Genomic DNA, 12,500 nt, shown 5'->3' on the forward strand with positions numbered 1-12,500 from the left:
AAATAATAATAATAATAAAAAAAAGATCAAAGATTGAAAATGATAACCAACTTTATAGATTTATCATCAAAAAGTCCAGTTTGTTTCAATCTTATACACTTCAACTATTAAACCATATTTTTTGGGGTTTATCCTGGATTTATGCAATTTGAATACTAAATGCGTTGAAAATATTTGTATTTATATAAAAAATCTAGCAGATGCAATTAGTTAATTAATAATTAATTAAAAAAATAATTGTTTGCGTGCCTAAATCTGATCTGTTTAATTTATGTTTGACTGCCAAATATGAATCACATTAATTTTATTATTTTATTAATGTTAAAACTGTGTAATCTGAATGAATGCAAATTAAATTAAGACGATCAAAAAATATGCAATTCAGATGTGAAATAATGCAAATTTTAACAAATGTTAAAACTGTGTAATCTGAATGAATGCAAATTAAATTCAGACGATCAAAAATATGCAATTCAGATGTGAAATAATGCTAGAATATGTAATGCAGATGTGCATTTATGATATGATATAAAGTACCCTCGGTTGTTTAAAATGTTTCTTCATTTTGCTATTATATTCGTTAGTTATTATTTAATAATAATATAATTAATAATTATAAACAATATAATTATAAATAAGTATTTTAATACATTTGTATATATTACTGTTATAATTGTTATAAGTTAACAATTAAGAAATTGCATAATTTCTGATGAAAAACGTAGTCTGCGGCGAATTTTTGCTTTTGTGACGTGACTTGATGAGTTGAGAATATTCTAGAGATGCTGTGTGTTGCTGATGAGTTGTTGTTGTTGTTGTTGTTTGCTCTGGTCACGTGATCTGGCTCCTCCAGTAGAGGGCTGGTGTTCTGCGCATGCGCACTGCTCAGTGCTGTCACCTCACCTCGTCTGGTGGATCTCTCGGCTCTGAGTGCGGGTAAGAAATCATCAAAGATCTGCGGCAGAATCTGCGCTTTTTTGTTCAGTCTGCTCCACAGGTGTGAGTTTGTGTCGTGAGGAGTGTGATATGTGTCGGGGTTCCCTACAGCCGCACTTGTGTGAATGTGTGTGTGTGTGTGTTAACGCTGCTCGACTGAAGTGTGTGTTCCTGCCGTTGAAAGCGAGTGGAGATGAAGATGTATCTCGTGTGTGTGTTTGATGTGTGACGCGTTACAATGTTTCTCCGTCCGCCGCTGACGCGCGCGCGCGAGTGTTACATTGTTTCTCCCGCGCAGCTGTGTTCTTCTCCTCTCTGTCTCTCCGTCTCTCCGTCTGTCTGTCATCACATGTGTGTGTTTGTGCTGAAGACAGTCGCCATCTTCCTGTGTGAGACTCTTTCTTCTTCAGTCTTCTCGTGTCGGAGCTGCTGCACCTGTTGAGCTTCAGATAGTTCCCTCAGTCAGCTCTGTGTGTACAGTATTCATTAAAACGGTTTACTGTAGAAAAATGCCGTGTTTACGTTCAGTTTTCAGAGTCTTTCTCTCTGAATCAATGCTTTCAGATCAGATAACGTGTCCACCCTGTCTAAAGTGTAGTTTGACTTGTTTTATTTAGTTAATCATGTTGTTTTGTGGGTTTGTTTTTATAATAATCTCAACCGAACCATGTTACAAGTGATTACAAGTGACGAATTTGTGCTGGAATGGATTCCTTTCATAAATGGATAAATTATTCATTTTGCCATCATTACTGTAAACTAGGGGTGTGCAATATATAGTCTATCTAGTCAATAATTGATGTTTTAACATGTTTGATTTGACATTATTGAGTATATCGCAAAAAAAAAAACACCTACATAGTGCGTTATATATAACAGCACAGTATACCATTTCTGTAATCTATATTCCAGTCAACAGTTTTAGAACAGTGATATTTAGTATATTTTATAAAGAAGTCTCTTCTGCTCACCGAGCCTGAATTTATTTGATCCACAGCACAGCAAAAATAGTAATGTTGTGGAATATTATTCTAATGTAAAACAGCTGTTTTCTGTGTGAATCTCTTCTGATATGATGATTTACTGCTCAAGAAACATTTTTTTTATTATTATTATTATTATATATATTATTAACAGTTTTTTCAGGATTCTGTAATGAATAGAGCAGACAGATCCTAAGATCAGCATTTATTTGAAATAAAAAGCTTTTGTAGCATAATACAGTAAGTTTTTTTTCCTGTAAATGATAGAAATTAATACTTTTATTTAGCAAGAGTGCTTTAAATTGATCGAAGTGATGATGAAGACATTTATAATTTTACAAAAGATTTTTATTTAGATAAATGCTGAACGTTCTATTCATCAAAGAAACCTGAAAAAAATTCTCCTCCGATGTTTTCAACATCATCATTATAATAAATGTTTTTTGAGGAGCACATCTGAATGTGCTTTTATTCACACAGTTTATATACAGTTTTCATTCAGTTTATTCTAGTTGTTTTATCAAGTGAAACCAAATGAAATCAGAAATGTTGAATAGATTAAATGAAAAAGGTTCTATTTTCTGATACTTTATATTGAAATAAAATAAATGTTAAATTAACAACTTTTTGTAGAATTTAAGGGTAAATGTTGTAATGGTTAAACAGTTTTTTATATATATTTTGTAACATCTTTTTTTCGAGTTTCAGATTCTGCAGTGTGACACATTAATTCTGTTTCATAATGTGCTGATATGCACTCAAAGTGGAGTGTGTATGATAATAGAAGAAGGATGAGAAATGCTCAGTGCAGTAGTTTCAGTACAGAGGGATTCTCTCAGAGCGGATGTCTTGTAGTTACAGGAATAGAAAGCTGTGTAAGTGCATTAAAACAGCAGTGTTAGCAGCTGAGAGGAAGCTGTGAGCCGAGGCTGTTTGTGTAGATCAGGAGCGTCTGCTTGATGGATATTCACGAGCGCTCGGCTCATAACGGCTGAGCATTCGGCTCCTCTCTCTTGTTTATTTGGATTTCTGTGCAGGAAGTTGTTGAAATGTTTCCTGCTGAATGGATCCCACACATCACTTCCTGCTCAGCGAGTGTGTGTGTGTGTGTGTGTGTGTGTGTGTGAGTATTTAAAGCACCCTCTGTTCATCTCAGCAGTCGATGTTCACAGCATTCAGTTTTCTGACAGTAACATGGAGAAAATATTTCATAAATCAAGTTTACAGAATAAACCAAACATATTTTATTGGACTGTCTTGCTTTTAATTGCACATAGAAAACTAACTCACTCTAAGTGTTATTTAGCATACTTTTGCCAGAAAAGGTTTTTCAATTTTGAATCTTGTTTAATATAACGTGTGTGTGTTTCATTGTATTTTTTTAATAGTTTTTGCCATGAAAATACCCTAAAATGCTGACATGCCATTAAATAAAAATATACCGCTAGTACTAACAAATAATCCAGGCTCAAATCAGTTCTTCTGACTTATTTTGAACCAAATCAGCTGACATGAAGTCAGACTAGCTGAAATAAACCGGGCTTATTTGTTTTGCATGTTTGGTGTTTTGCGTAGTTTGTGAAGTTTAATTATCATTATTATTGGTTGTTTTTGTTATTAGGCAGCGTTACTTAGGTATTGACATTTTTAATCAGTTTTTATTTCTGTATTTTCTTTTTTAATTTTACTTCAAATTATTATTATTTTTTTAGTTTTTTAGTTGAACTCCAGAACTGAATCAGTCTGCTTTAAGATTGAATAACTGAAGCAGATTTGTGTGTGTAATCGGGCTCTTCTGGGTTTAATGCATCTGTAGTTCTGAAGGTTTGGTTGTTTGAAGGATGACACGGCACTGTTTCTATTGTTTGAGGTTTGAATGGGAGGAAACACATGCGCTGGATGCTGGGAGGAATCCATTCGGTCAGCTTCTGGGAAGATGTTAGTCAGGGTTTCTGCACATTGTCTGGTGCTTTTGCTTGATTTTAATGATGCGGCAAATCTGCAGAATGAAATCCAGCACTCTTTTCATTCTCACTTAAAGCACTGATTCCAAAAATAGCATCTGTTTTGCTCGTTCACGTCAGTTTCTCACTAAATATGATGCTTTTTGTAGCATTTTGGCTCTTGAGAATGGTTTGTGCAGTGAAGACGCAGCAGAAAAACACCACAAACACACGATTCCTGTCTGAATCTGAGCCAGATGACAAATATCGGTTCAATTCTCACATGTGTGATGTTATTTCACATCTAATCTTGACTTGAAGGGCAGAAATACAGACATGAGCCTTATGATTGCATCCATTCAGTAAGAGAAAATCACAGATTTTGCGAAAAAAAGCTTATTTTGCATATTTGGAGGAGTTTTCTGATATATTTTCTCACTCCTTTGTAGATTGTATGTTAAATGATAAATTTTAAATGAATCTAAAACTAATTTCTTACTCATGTTGGGCTCTGTTTCCAGGAATAGACTGAATATTTGTGATATTTGTGTTCAACCCTGATCTGTGAATCTGAAGCTTCGGCTGCTCGTGTCGTGTTATTGTGCTGAGGCATCTTCATTCACAGCACAGTTTGTGATGCAGACGTGGGGCTGTGGTTTAGTTTGATCTTTACAAGAGCTTCAAACAAAGATTGAAGTGAGAAGCTCGATGTTTTATGTGTGTTGATGTCAGCTCTGGCTTCATGATCTCTTTATGTTTGCACAGAAACATTTTCACACTGAACAATTTTCTCATCGATGCGCCGTTTTTGTTATAAAGTAAAAAAAACAACTTTTATACAAGGCAGGGCAAGGAGAGTTTATTTATATAGCACATTTCATACACAATGGTAATTCAGTGCCTGATAACTGATGATTTTTGTATTTTTTATAATTCGATTTGGCCATAAAATTTTCATTTTAAAGTTTTCCTTTATGTCTGATTTGATTAGTTTTTATTTACATGTTTAAGTTTTAGAATTGTTGCTTGTCTTTTTAATGTCTATGGTTTTTATTTTTATTTTGATATTTTAGTACTTCAAGATAAACGTAATGAAAATGAGTAATGTTGCCCTGACAACTAATGTTACTTTGAAGTGTCATGACTTTTATATTTGAAGCTTTATTTTCTTTCATGTCCTGAAAGTGTTACGTTATTCTGACCAGTTTCAGTCTCTGGTCTGATGGGTGGATGTGGCTGCTCTCTCTCAGGTCCTGTAGGTGATGGGGGACAGATGAAGCCTGTGTTGTTCGGGCTGCACCCCTGACTGTGGACAGGTCAGTTCTGATTCATCTAGCTCATGTTATGAAATATTAACAGCTGTCAGAAAGCACTCAGTTCAGCAGATCATGTTCATTTAGTCCCGAGAGCATCACATGACTAGTGACTGAAAGATTCATTAAAGTGAAACGGAAATCACAAAATGGCCTTGTGTGGAATTCAAGTAATTCTGGAGGAATGATGCTGAAAATACAGCGAAGCATCACAGAAATACATTACACTTTAACAGATATTCACACAGAAAACAGATGTTCTAATAATAATATTACATCATTTTCTCTGTGTTTCAGCAGAGCCGATCTCTAATGATGCAGAGTGAAGAGCGCAAGAGAAAGAAACCGAGTTTGAACCCCAGAAGCGTGTCAGATGAGTACAGTCTGCGTGTGAGTACAGTGACCCCTGACCCCTGACCTCTGACCTTCAGTGACTCTCAGAACAGACTGATGAGACTCTCTGCTTCTTCTCAGGAGCGACCGAAAGAAGAAACCACAAAGATGAAGAATAAAGTTTCTACTTCACAAAGTAGGAAACCGAATCTTCTCACACCCTGTGTGTGTCTGCATCTGAGAGATGTGTGTTCTCGTGTGTGTGTTGATGTTGGCGTGTGTTTTCTGCAGCGGTCAGCGGTAAGAAGAAGACGTGGTCGTGGGATCAGTATCTGGAGGACGATGGATCTCAAGCCGCTCCTCTGCAGCTCTTCACTGAGGTACAGACCACTGATCCAGGGTCAGCAGAACACACGATTTTACATTGCATTACATTACACTGAATAGAAGCGTCTGCCAGATGCACAACTGTTTTTAGAGAGACTAGAAGGTAAAAACAGGCCCAGTGCATTGGTCGTACAGATGTGATGCACTCTTGTCTTGTTTCTGAGTTCATCCTGGTCTTCTCTTCTAGTTCCAGGTGTTTCCTGACAGCAGGAATGGTTTTAAGGTGGGGATGAGGCTGGAAGGCATCGAGCCGCTGCATCCGTCCATGTTCTGTGTGCTGTCTGTGGCCGAGGTCAGAATCTGTCTCTTACTCGCTGTCTTGCTCTCGTCGAGCTCTCAGAGGCGTCACTTGTCGCCTGTATGTGCGATGCATTATAAAGGTATTCATATGTACACTGTTATGCATTATAGCTTTGCATAAATAATTGTAACCAGAGTTAACATGCATTGGCTGTTTGTTGTGGTTTAATGCATCGTCCTTTCTAAGGATGCAACTATGGATAGATAAGTGTCATAACTTATTATAACAAAGATTTTGACACTTAACCTGCATGCATGATTAAAAGCATTACTTTGGCAGCACTTTATATAAAGCCTACACACACACAGATATATATATATGTGTGTGTGTATGTGTATATAAATATAAAAAAATAAAATATTACACTTTGTAATGCACTTTATAATGCATTGTCTGTCTCTGATCTCTTGAATAATTGTAACCACAGTTATAATTCTGCTCTATTCATTGTGACATCTTGAGAAAGTATAATGCATTAAAACACATGACAGACTATTTTAGATGTAAGAAGAAATATGCTAATATTATAATGTATTTCTTTTTGGTTACAGTTACTTATATAAAATATGATGCTTTACATTATACATACCTTTATAATGCATTATGCATAACAGCTTCGAACAAAGTCTAATCAAGCTTTTTAATGAAGTGAAAGGTTTTTTTTTATTAAAGATTTTGGTTTTGTTTGATGTTTGTATATGCTTTATTTAATGTTTCTCTTGATGAATGTAGCTGTAGTTGTTGTCATGGCTTTAAATTATGAACAAAAGCAGATGCACATGTATTCTTCAGAGAGGAGGAATGGATGTCCCAGAATGCATTGCTGCGATGCAGAAATGTGTCAAAATGAATTGCATTGATTTGTATCGGATCATTTTTTCTGATCTGTGTTTCTGAGCTTGTTTGGAGTATTGCTGGTGAGTTTAGCGTCATGTTGACGTGTCTGATAGAGATTGAGATTCCTGTCGTTGTTGTTGAAGGTGATCGGCTTCCGTCTGCGGCTCCACATCGATGGTTACTCCGAGTGCTATGACTTCTGGGTAAACGCTGACTCTCCGGACATCAAACCAGCAGGATGGAGCGAGGCGACGGGACACACACTCCATCCACCCAAAGGTGTGTGAGCTGTGACATCCAGAAGATCCAGAAGATGTCTGGATTCACCACAAGATGAGAAGAAAACTAGAGAGATTTATCTAGCAGATAATTATAATAATAAAAAGAACCGTTCATTTTTATGGGTTTCTTCTGAAAGCTACGTTTAGTTAAGATGTTTTTCTGGGAAAAGAAAAAAATAATTGCATCATTTGTTGTGTATTTTTCAGTTTATTCTGATTTAAATAAAAACATTATTATTTTTATTCATTAGCATTTATATTCTTTATTTTATTATTTATTGTTGTTGTCAACTAAAACTATCGAAAATCATTTTCATTAATAGAAGTAATGTTGAAACGAGACGGTTACTAAAAGAAATGCTGAAACAAAATAAGGATGAATAGACATATTAAAGAGTAAAAATAAAACGTTAATTTAGTTACAATTTAATTTAATAAATATTCTCTATAAAAGATATTTTTATTTATGTTGAATAAATTCTCAGGTGAATTTGTCTTGTTTAAAGGGTTTAAAATAAATCATTGTGGTTGTCTTATTCTGATTTAAATAAATACTTCTGTTTGTTTATTTGATCATTTATTAATTCGTTTAATACTGTCAGTAAAACTCTTGCAGTGATGAAGCGAGCACATCTCGTCTTTAATTATTATATAAAAATGTCAAACTTCTTTGTGAAATATTATTCCTTAAGATTTGAAGGTGAAATGTGACCCGGATGAGTTTAGTGTCGTCATCTTTCTGGTTGATTTCTTCTGTTTTTTGTGCGCTCAGGTTACAAAGTGAACGAGTTTAGCTGGGAGAAATACCTGGAGGACTGTAACGCTCAAGCGGCACCGGAGAACCTCTTCAGATCCAGCGTGAGTCCCTCATTACTAGCCTTCTAAAGGGGTGGCAACTTTCCAAAAAGCCCTGGAATATTACAAACAAAATCCTGGAATTTTTCCCGAATTTACTGGAAATGTTCCACCTTTTTGCAACCCTAATCATTACCAGTGCTGGGAGTAACACGAGTCATGTAATCAGATTAAAAGTAACTAGTAAAGTAACACATTACTTGTTGCTTTAGAAGGAAATACGTGCGTTACTTTGTTTCTCCTGTGTTGAGTGACAGCTCTGGTGTTGTCATGGTGACAGAGATCAGGAGTCACAATGACACATTTGTGTTTTATTTGAGTTATTGCTGAATATAACGTTCTTCTCCTGCCTCATATTCATCATGTGATTAGTTTGAGTGGAGACCTGGAGTTACATTCACTTTACTTTTGAGCTGAAACGACTTTCCATTTGTAAAAGAAGAACTTTTCATATTAAAAACCAACAAGCAAGCACTTCCCGGATTTAAAGAGTAACTCAAAAGTAACATAATGCATCACTTACCTTAAAAAGTAACTGAGTTACATGATTCATTACATTTGTATGGAGTTAGGTAACATTGTGTCGCATCACTCTTAAAGTGATGGCTCTGGACTTCAGATGCTGTGGATGTCACTAACCAGCGGTTTCTCCTCGCAGGAGTCGAGCGGCTCGCTGTTTGAGGTGGGCATGAAGCTGGAGGCGGTGGACCGGAAGAACCCGTGTCTGGTGTGTGTGGCCAGCATCGCCGACATCGTGGACCAGCGCTTCCTAGTGCACTTCGACAACTGGGACGACACCTACGACTACTGGTGACCAGCACTAACCCACTAACTAACCTACCCTAGGCCTTCTCTGTGTGCTAACACCAGGAAATGCTCATCTGCTTTGAAGCAGTGTTACCATGTATCTATATTACATTTACAAAAACTGAAATAAAATACAGATAAATATGAATAAAAATGGCAAACAATTACAAAAAAATGCAATTAAAATGAAATTTGAAGATATAAAAATTACATCTTAAATATGAATAAAGGCTATATAATAGTATGTAAATAATACTAAAGTTAAAGTTGAATCATTAAATTCAATTAATTAAGTTAATAACATAAGATGAAAAACTGACATTTAAAAAACTTAGAAGTGCAATGGGAATAAAATGCTTGTTAAAATAAATTAAAGATTAAAAGAGATATTTAGCAAATAACATAAAAATTACGACAAATTTAATCAAAATGAAACTTTAAAAATATAAAAATAAAATCTAATTCAAAATCTGAATGAAAATATGTAGTAGTATATACATAAATAAAAGTTATTAATGTTACAGTTAGTTAAAGTTCATTTTAATTCACTGAAATTCATAACTGGAAATAAATAAAACTAAACTTTAACTAAAACTAAAGGTGAAATAAAAAATACAATCTTAATATGAACAAAGTACTAAAACACTAAAAACTGCAATTAACAAATAAAAATGAAAAAGTACATAACAGATAACTTAAAGTAGAATAAAACAAATTCAGATGAAAAACATAAATAAATTAAAATGACAAATGCACATAAGAAATTTACTAAAATACAAAACAAATTAAAATGACAAATGCATATTAGAAATTTACTAAAATTTAAATAAAATACAAATAAATGAAAATGACAAATGCACACAAGAAATTATTAAAATTCAAATAAAATTTAAATAAATTAAAATGACAAATGCACACAAGAAATGTACTAAAATTTAAATAAAATACAAATAAACAAAAATGAGAAATGCACACAAGAAAATGAGTATAAAGTGAATGAACTGAAGGATCTGTGTAGTGAAGTGTGTCCAGCAGCTGACGGGTGTTGTGTGTTCCTCAGGTGTGACGCCAGCAGTCCCTACATTCACCCGGTGGGCTGGTGTCAGGATCACGGCCGGCCGCTCACGGCTCCTCAGGGTGAGAGACATGTTCCTCATGTGTTCAGAGTTACTCTCTCTCTTCAGGTTTAAAGCAGGAAGCCCGTCGTGGATCTGAGAGGGTTTCAGATCACAGATTAAACCCTCTTCGTCTTATTTACAGGAGCAGAAAGCTGCTCATCTGGAAGAACAAACTCTTGACTTTATATTCACGCTCAGATTTAATCTCAGCATCTTGTATTGGCTCTTTATATTCAGACTCATCTGTTTGCTCCAGAGACTAACTGTAATAATCACCCAGTGTGAGTTGTAATTAAATGCACATTGATGAATGAAGCCGTCTTACAGTCCTGCACAGATGTAGAATTTAATAACTGAATTGATAGTTGTTTCCCAGTTTATTATTATGAAGCTGCTTCTGAAATAATCTGTGCTGTTTAAAGCACTGGCGTGAAGCGTAGCACATGTTTGTGTGACTGTGATTGTTGTAGGACACCTGAACCCTGAGCACTTCGTCTGGGAGGAATACATGGAGGACACAGGTGCTTCTGCGGCACCCAGTCAAGCCTTCAGTGAGGTGAGACTTTCACATTACACTACCTTCCGTCATTTAGCAGATTACAAATCAACAAAAGAGCAATGATAGAACAAGTCTCTTGGCTTTATATATAAACACTGCATGCATACTTATTATGCATCTTGATATTCTGCTCATATTTCTTTTCCAAGCACGTTTTACCAATTCCAAACCTCATTAGTCTTAATAACTGCTATTAATTTTGTGTTTGATCATTTAAGAGTGATATGTAAGTGTCCATGAAGACTGGAAGAGAGAAACTTCTTATATTCAGGTGTGCACAATTATTAGGCATGTTTTCTTTTACTGATGTAAAGAGTCAAAAAAGAGGTTTAACTCTTATTAAATACCCGTGAGAAATATTCAAAATTAATGCAATGCAGAAATTGCAAAGTTAAGACATGACCATTTGATAGCGAAAAGCATAAAAATAAAAAAAGTGCTTAAAAGAAAATAAATAATAAATATATAAAAATATATAAATAATAAAAAAATTTTATTACTAAATAAATTAATAAAATATGTTTTTTTTAAAGTGCATCTATTGTCCTAATTTGTATAAAAGCGTCTGCTAAATGACTAAATGTAAAAAAAACAGGTGGAGAAGAAAACACACTAAAGAATTAAGAATTAATGTAGAGAATTAGGTGTAAAACCATCAGGAACCGTTTAGTCTCCATTTCCCAGAACTGTGCCCATCCCAGAGTCTCCAGAATCACAAGGTGTCGGGTTCTGAGAGATTGTGTGTGGAGTGAAGGCTTTAGAAACCCATCAGTTGAGTGACTCTTGCACTGTTTGAAGAGTTAGTGAGTGAGGAGCTGTAATAGATGTGTGTTCCTGCAGAGATCTCCACACGGCTTCCAGACGCACATGAAGCTGGAGGCGGTGGACAGAAGGAACCCCATGCTGATCCGCGTGGCCACCATCACCGACACCGAAGACTACAGAGTCAAAGTGAGGAAGAGTTCAGCTTCCAGTCACAGCTCCAGCATTAAAACACCTGCAGTCTTTCAGTTACTCATGCAAACAACCGTAGACTTGATGGTGTGGCCTGATGATTTAGTGTTTAGGTTTAATTGAGTCACGTGAGCTCGTGATGTCAGCCTGTGTTTGAGTTTTGACTAGATGTTCGTGAGCAGAGCTTCATATTCAAAAGTTTGGAATAATTACGATTTTTTTAAAGGTTTTTGCTAACCAAAGCTCAATATATTTGATTAAAAATGCAGTAAAAATGTTAAATATTTTTATAATTCCAAACAGCTGTTTTCTGTGTGAATATCTGTTAAAGTGTAATTTATTTCTGTGATGCTCCGCTGTATTTTCAGCATCATTCCTCCAGTCTCCAGTGTCACATGATCTTCACAAATCAGAATAATATGAAGATCTGATCTTTGAAGCACAGTGTATATACTTCTATGTGTGAAGAAAGGAAGTGGGTTCACTTTATTTTAAGGTGTCCTTGTTACTGTGAAGTACTGAGTGTTATTATTGAACTACATGTAAGTGCTATATAGTGTTGTTAGTTTAATGTAACTATTCATAATGTATTATTATAATAGTAAGTACAATGTAAGGTGTTACAAGGACACCTTTAAATAAACTGATATTAAATAATTCAATCACTGATTCAGAAGCAGTGTGTGTGTGCTCTGATGAATGCTGATCTGTTCTTGTGTGGTTTGTTGTTGCTCAGGTGCATTTCGACGGCTGGCATGAGAAGTTTGATTTCTGGGTGGATTCAGACCATCCTGATCTTCACCCTGTGAACTGGTGCTCCAGGACGGGTCACCCACTCGAACCTCCACCACTCGGTGAGTCTCACACACACACACACACACCACACACACACA

At 35.4% G+C, this 12,500-nt stretch overlaps 1 protein-coding gene across 1 annotated transcript in view; it reads left to right on the forward strand.

Annotated features, from left to right (window-relative positions):
- Positions 1-857: 857 nt before the first annotated feature.
- The window catches only part of LOC132116462 (lethal(3)malignant brain tumor-like protein 4), a 29,925-nt gene continuing 18,282 nt past the window's right edge, over positions 858-12,500 (forward strand). The window contains exons 1-13 of the mRNA XM_059525299.1: positions 858-936; positions 5,113-5,178; positions 5,476-5,565; positions 5,650-5,704; positions 5,800-5,888; positions 6,083-6,187; positions 7,177-7,312; positions 8,087-8,172; positions 8,828-8,979; positions 10,037-10,113; positions 10,565-10,650; positions 11,494-11,604; positions 12,344-12,461. Of these exons, the coding sequence (XP_059381282.1) occupies positions 5,488-5,565; positions 5,650-5,704; positions 5,800-5,888; positions 6,083-6,187; positions 7,177-7,312; positions 8,087-8,172; positions 8,828-8,979; positions 10,037-10,113; positions 10,565-10,650; positions 11,494-11,604; positions 12,344-12,461 (1,093 nt within the window). The 5' untranslated portion in view covers positions 858-936; positions 5,113-5,178; positions 5,476-5,487. The remainder of the gene's footprint in view (positions 937-5,112; positions 5,179-5,475; positions 5,566-5,649; positions 5,705-5,799; positions 5,889-6,082; positions 6,188-7,176; positions 7,313-8,086; positions 8,173-8,827; positions 8,980-10,036; positions 10,114-10,564; positions 10,651-11,493; positions 11,605-12,343; positions 12,462-12,500) is intronic.

This window comes from Carassius carassius, chromosome 35 (genome assembly GCF_963082965.1).
Source record: "Carassius carassius chromosome 35, fCarCar2.1, whole genome shotgun sequence".
NCBI classification, from domain to species: Eukaryota; Metazoa; Chordata; class Actinopteri; order Cypriniformes; family Cyprinidae; genus Carassius; species Carassius carassius.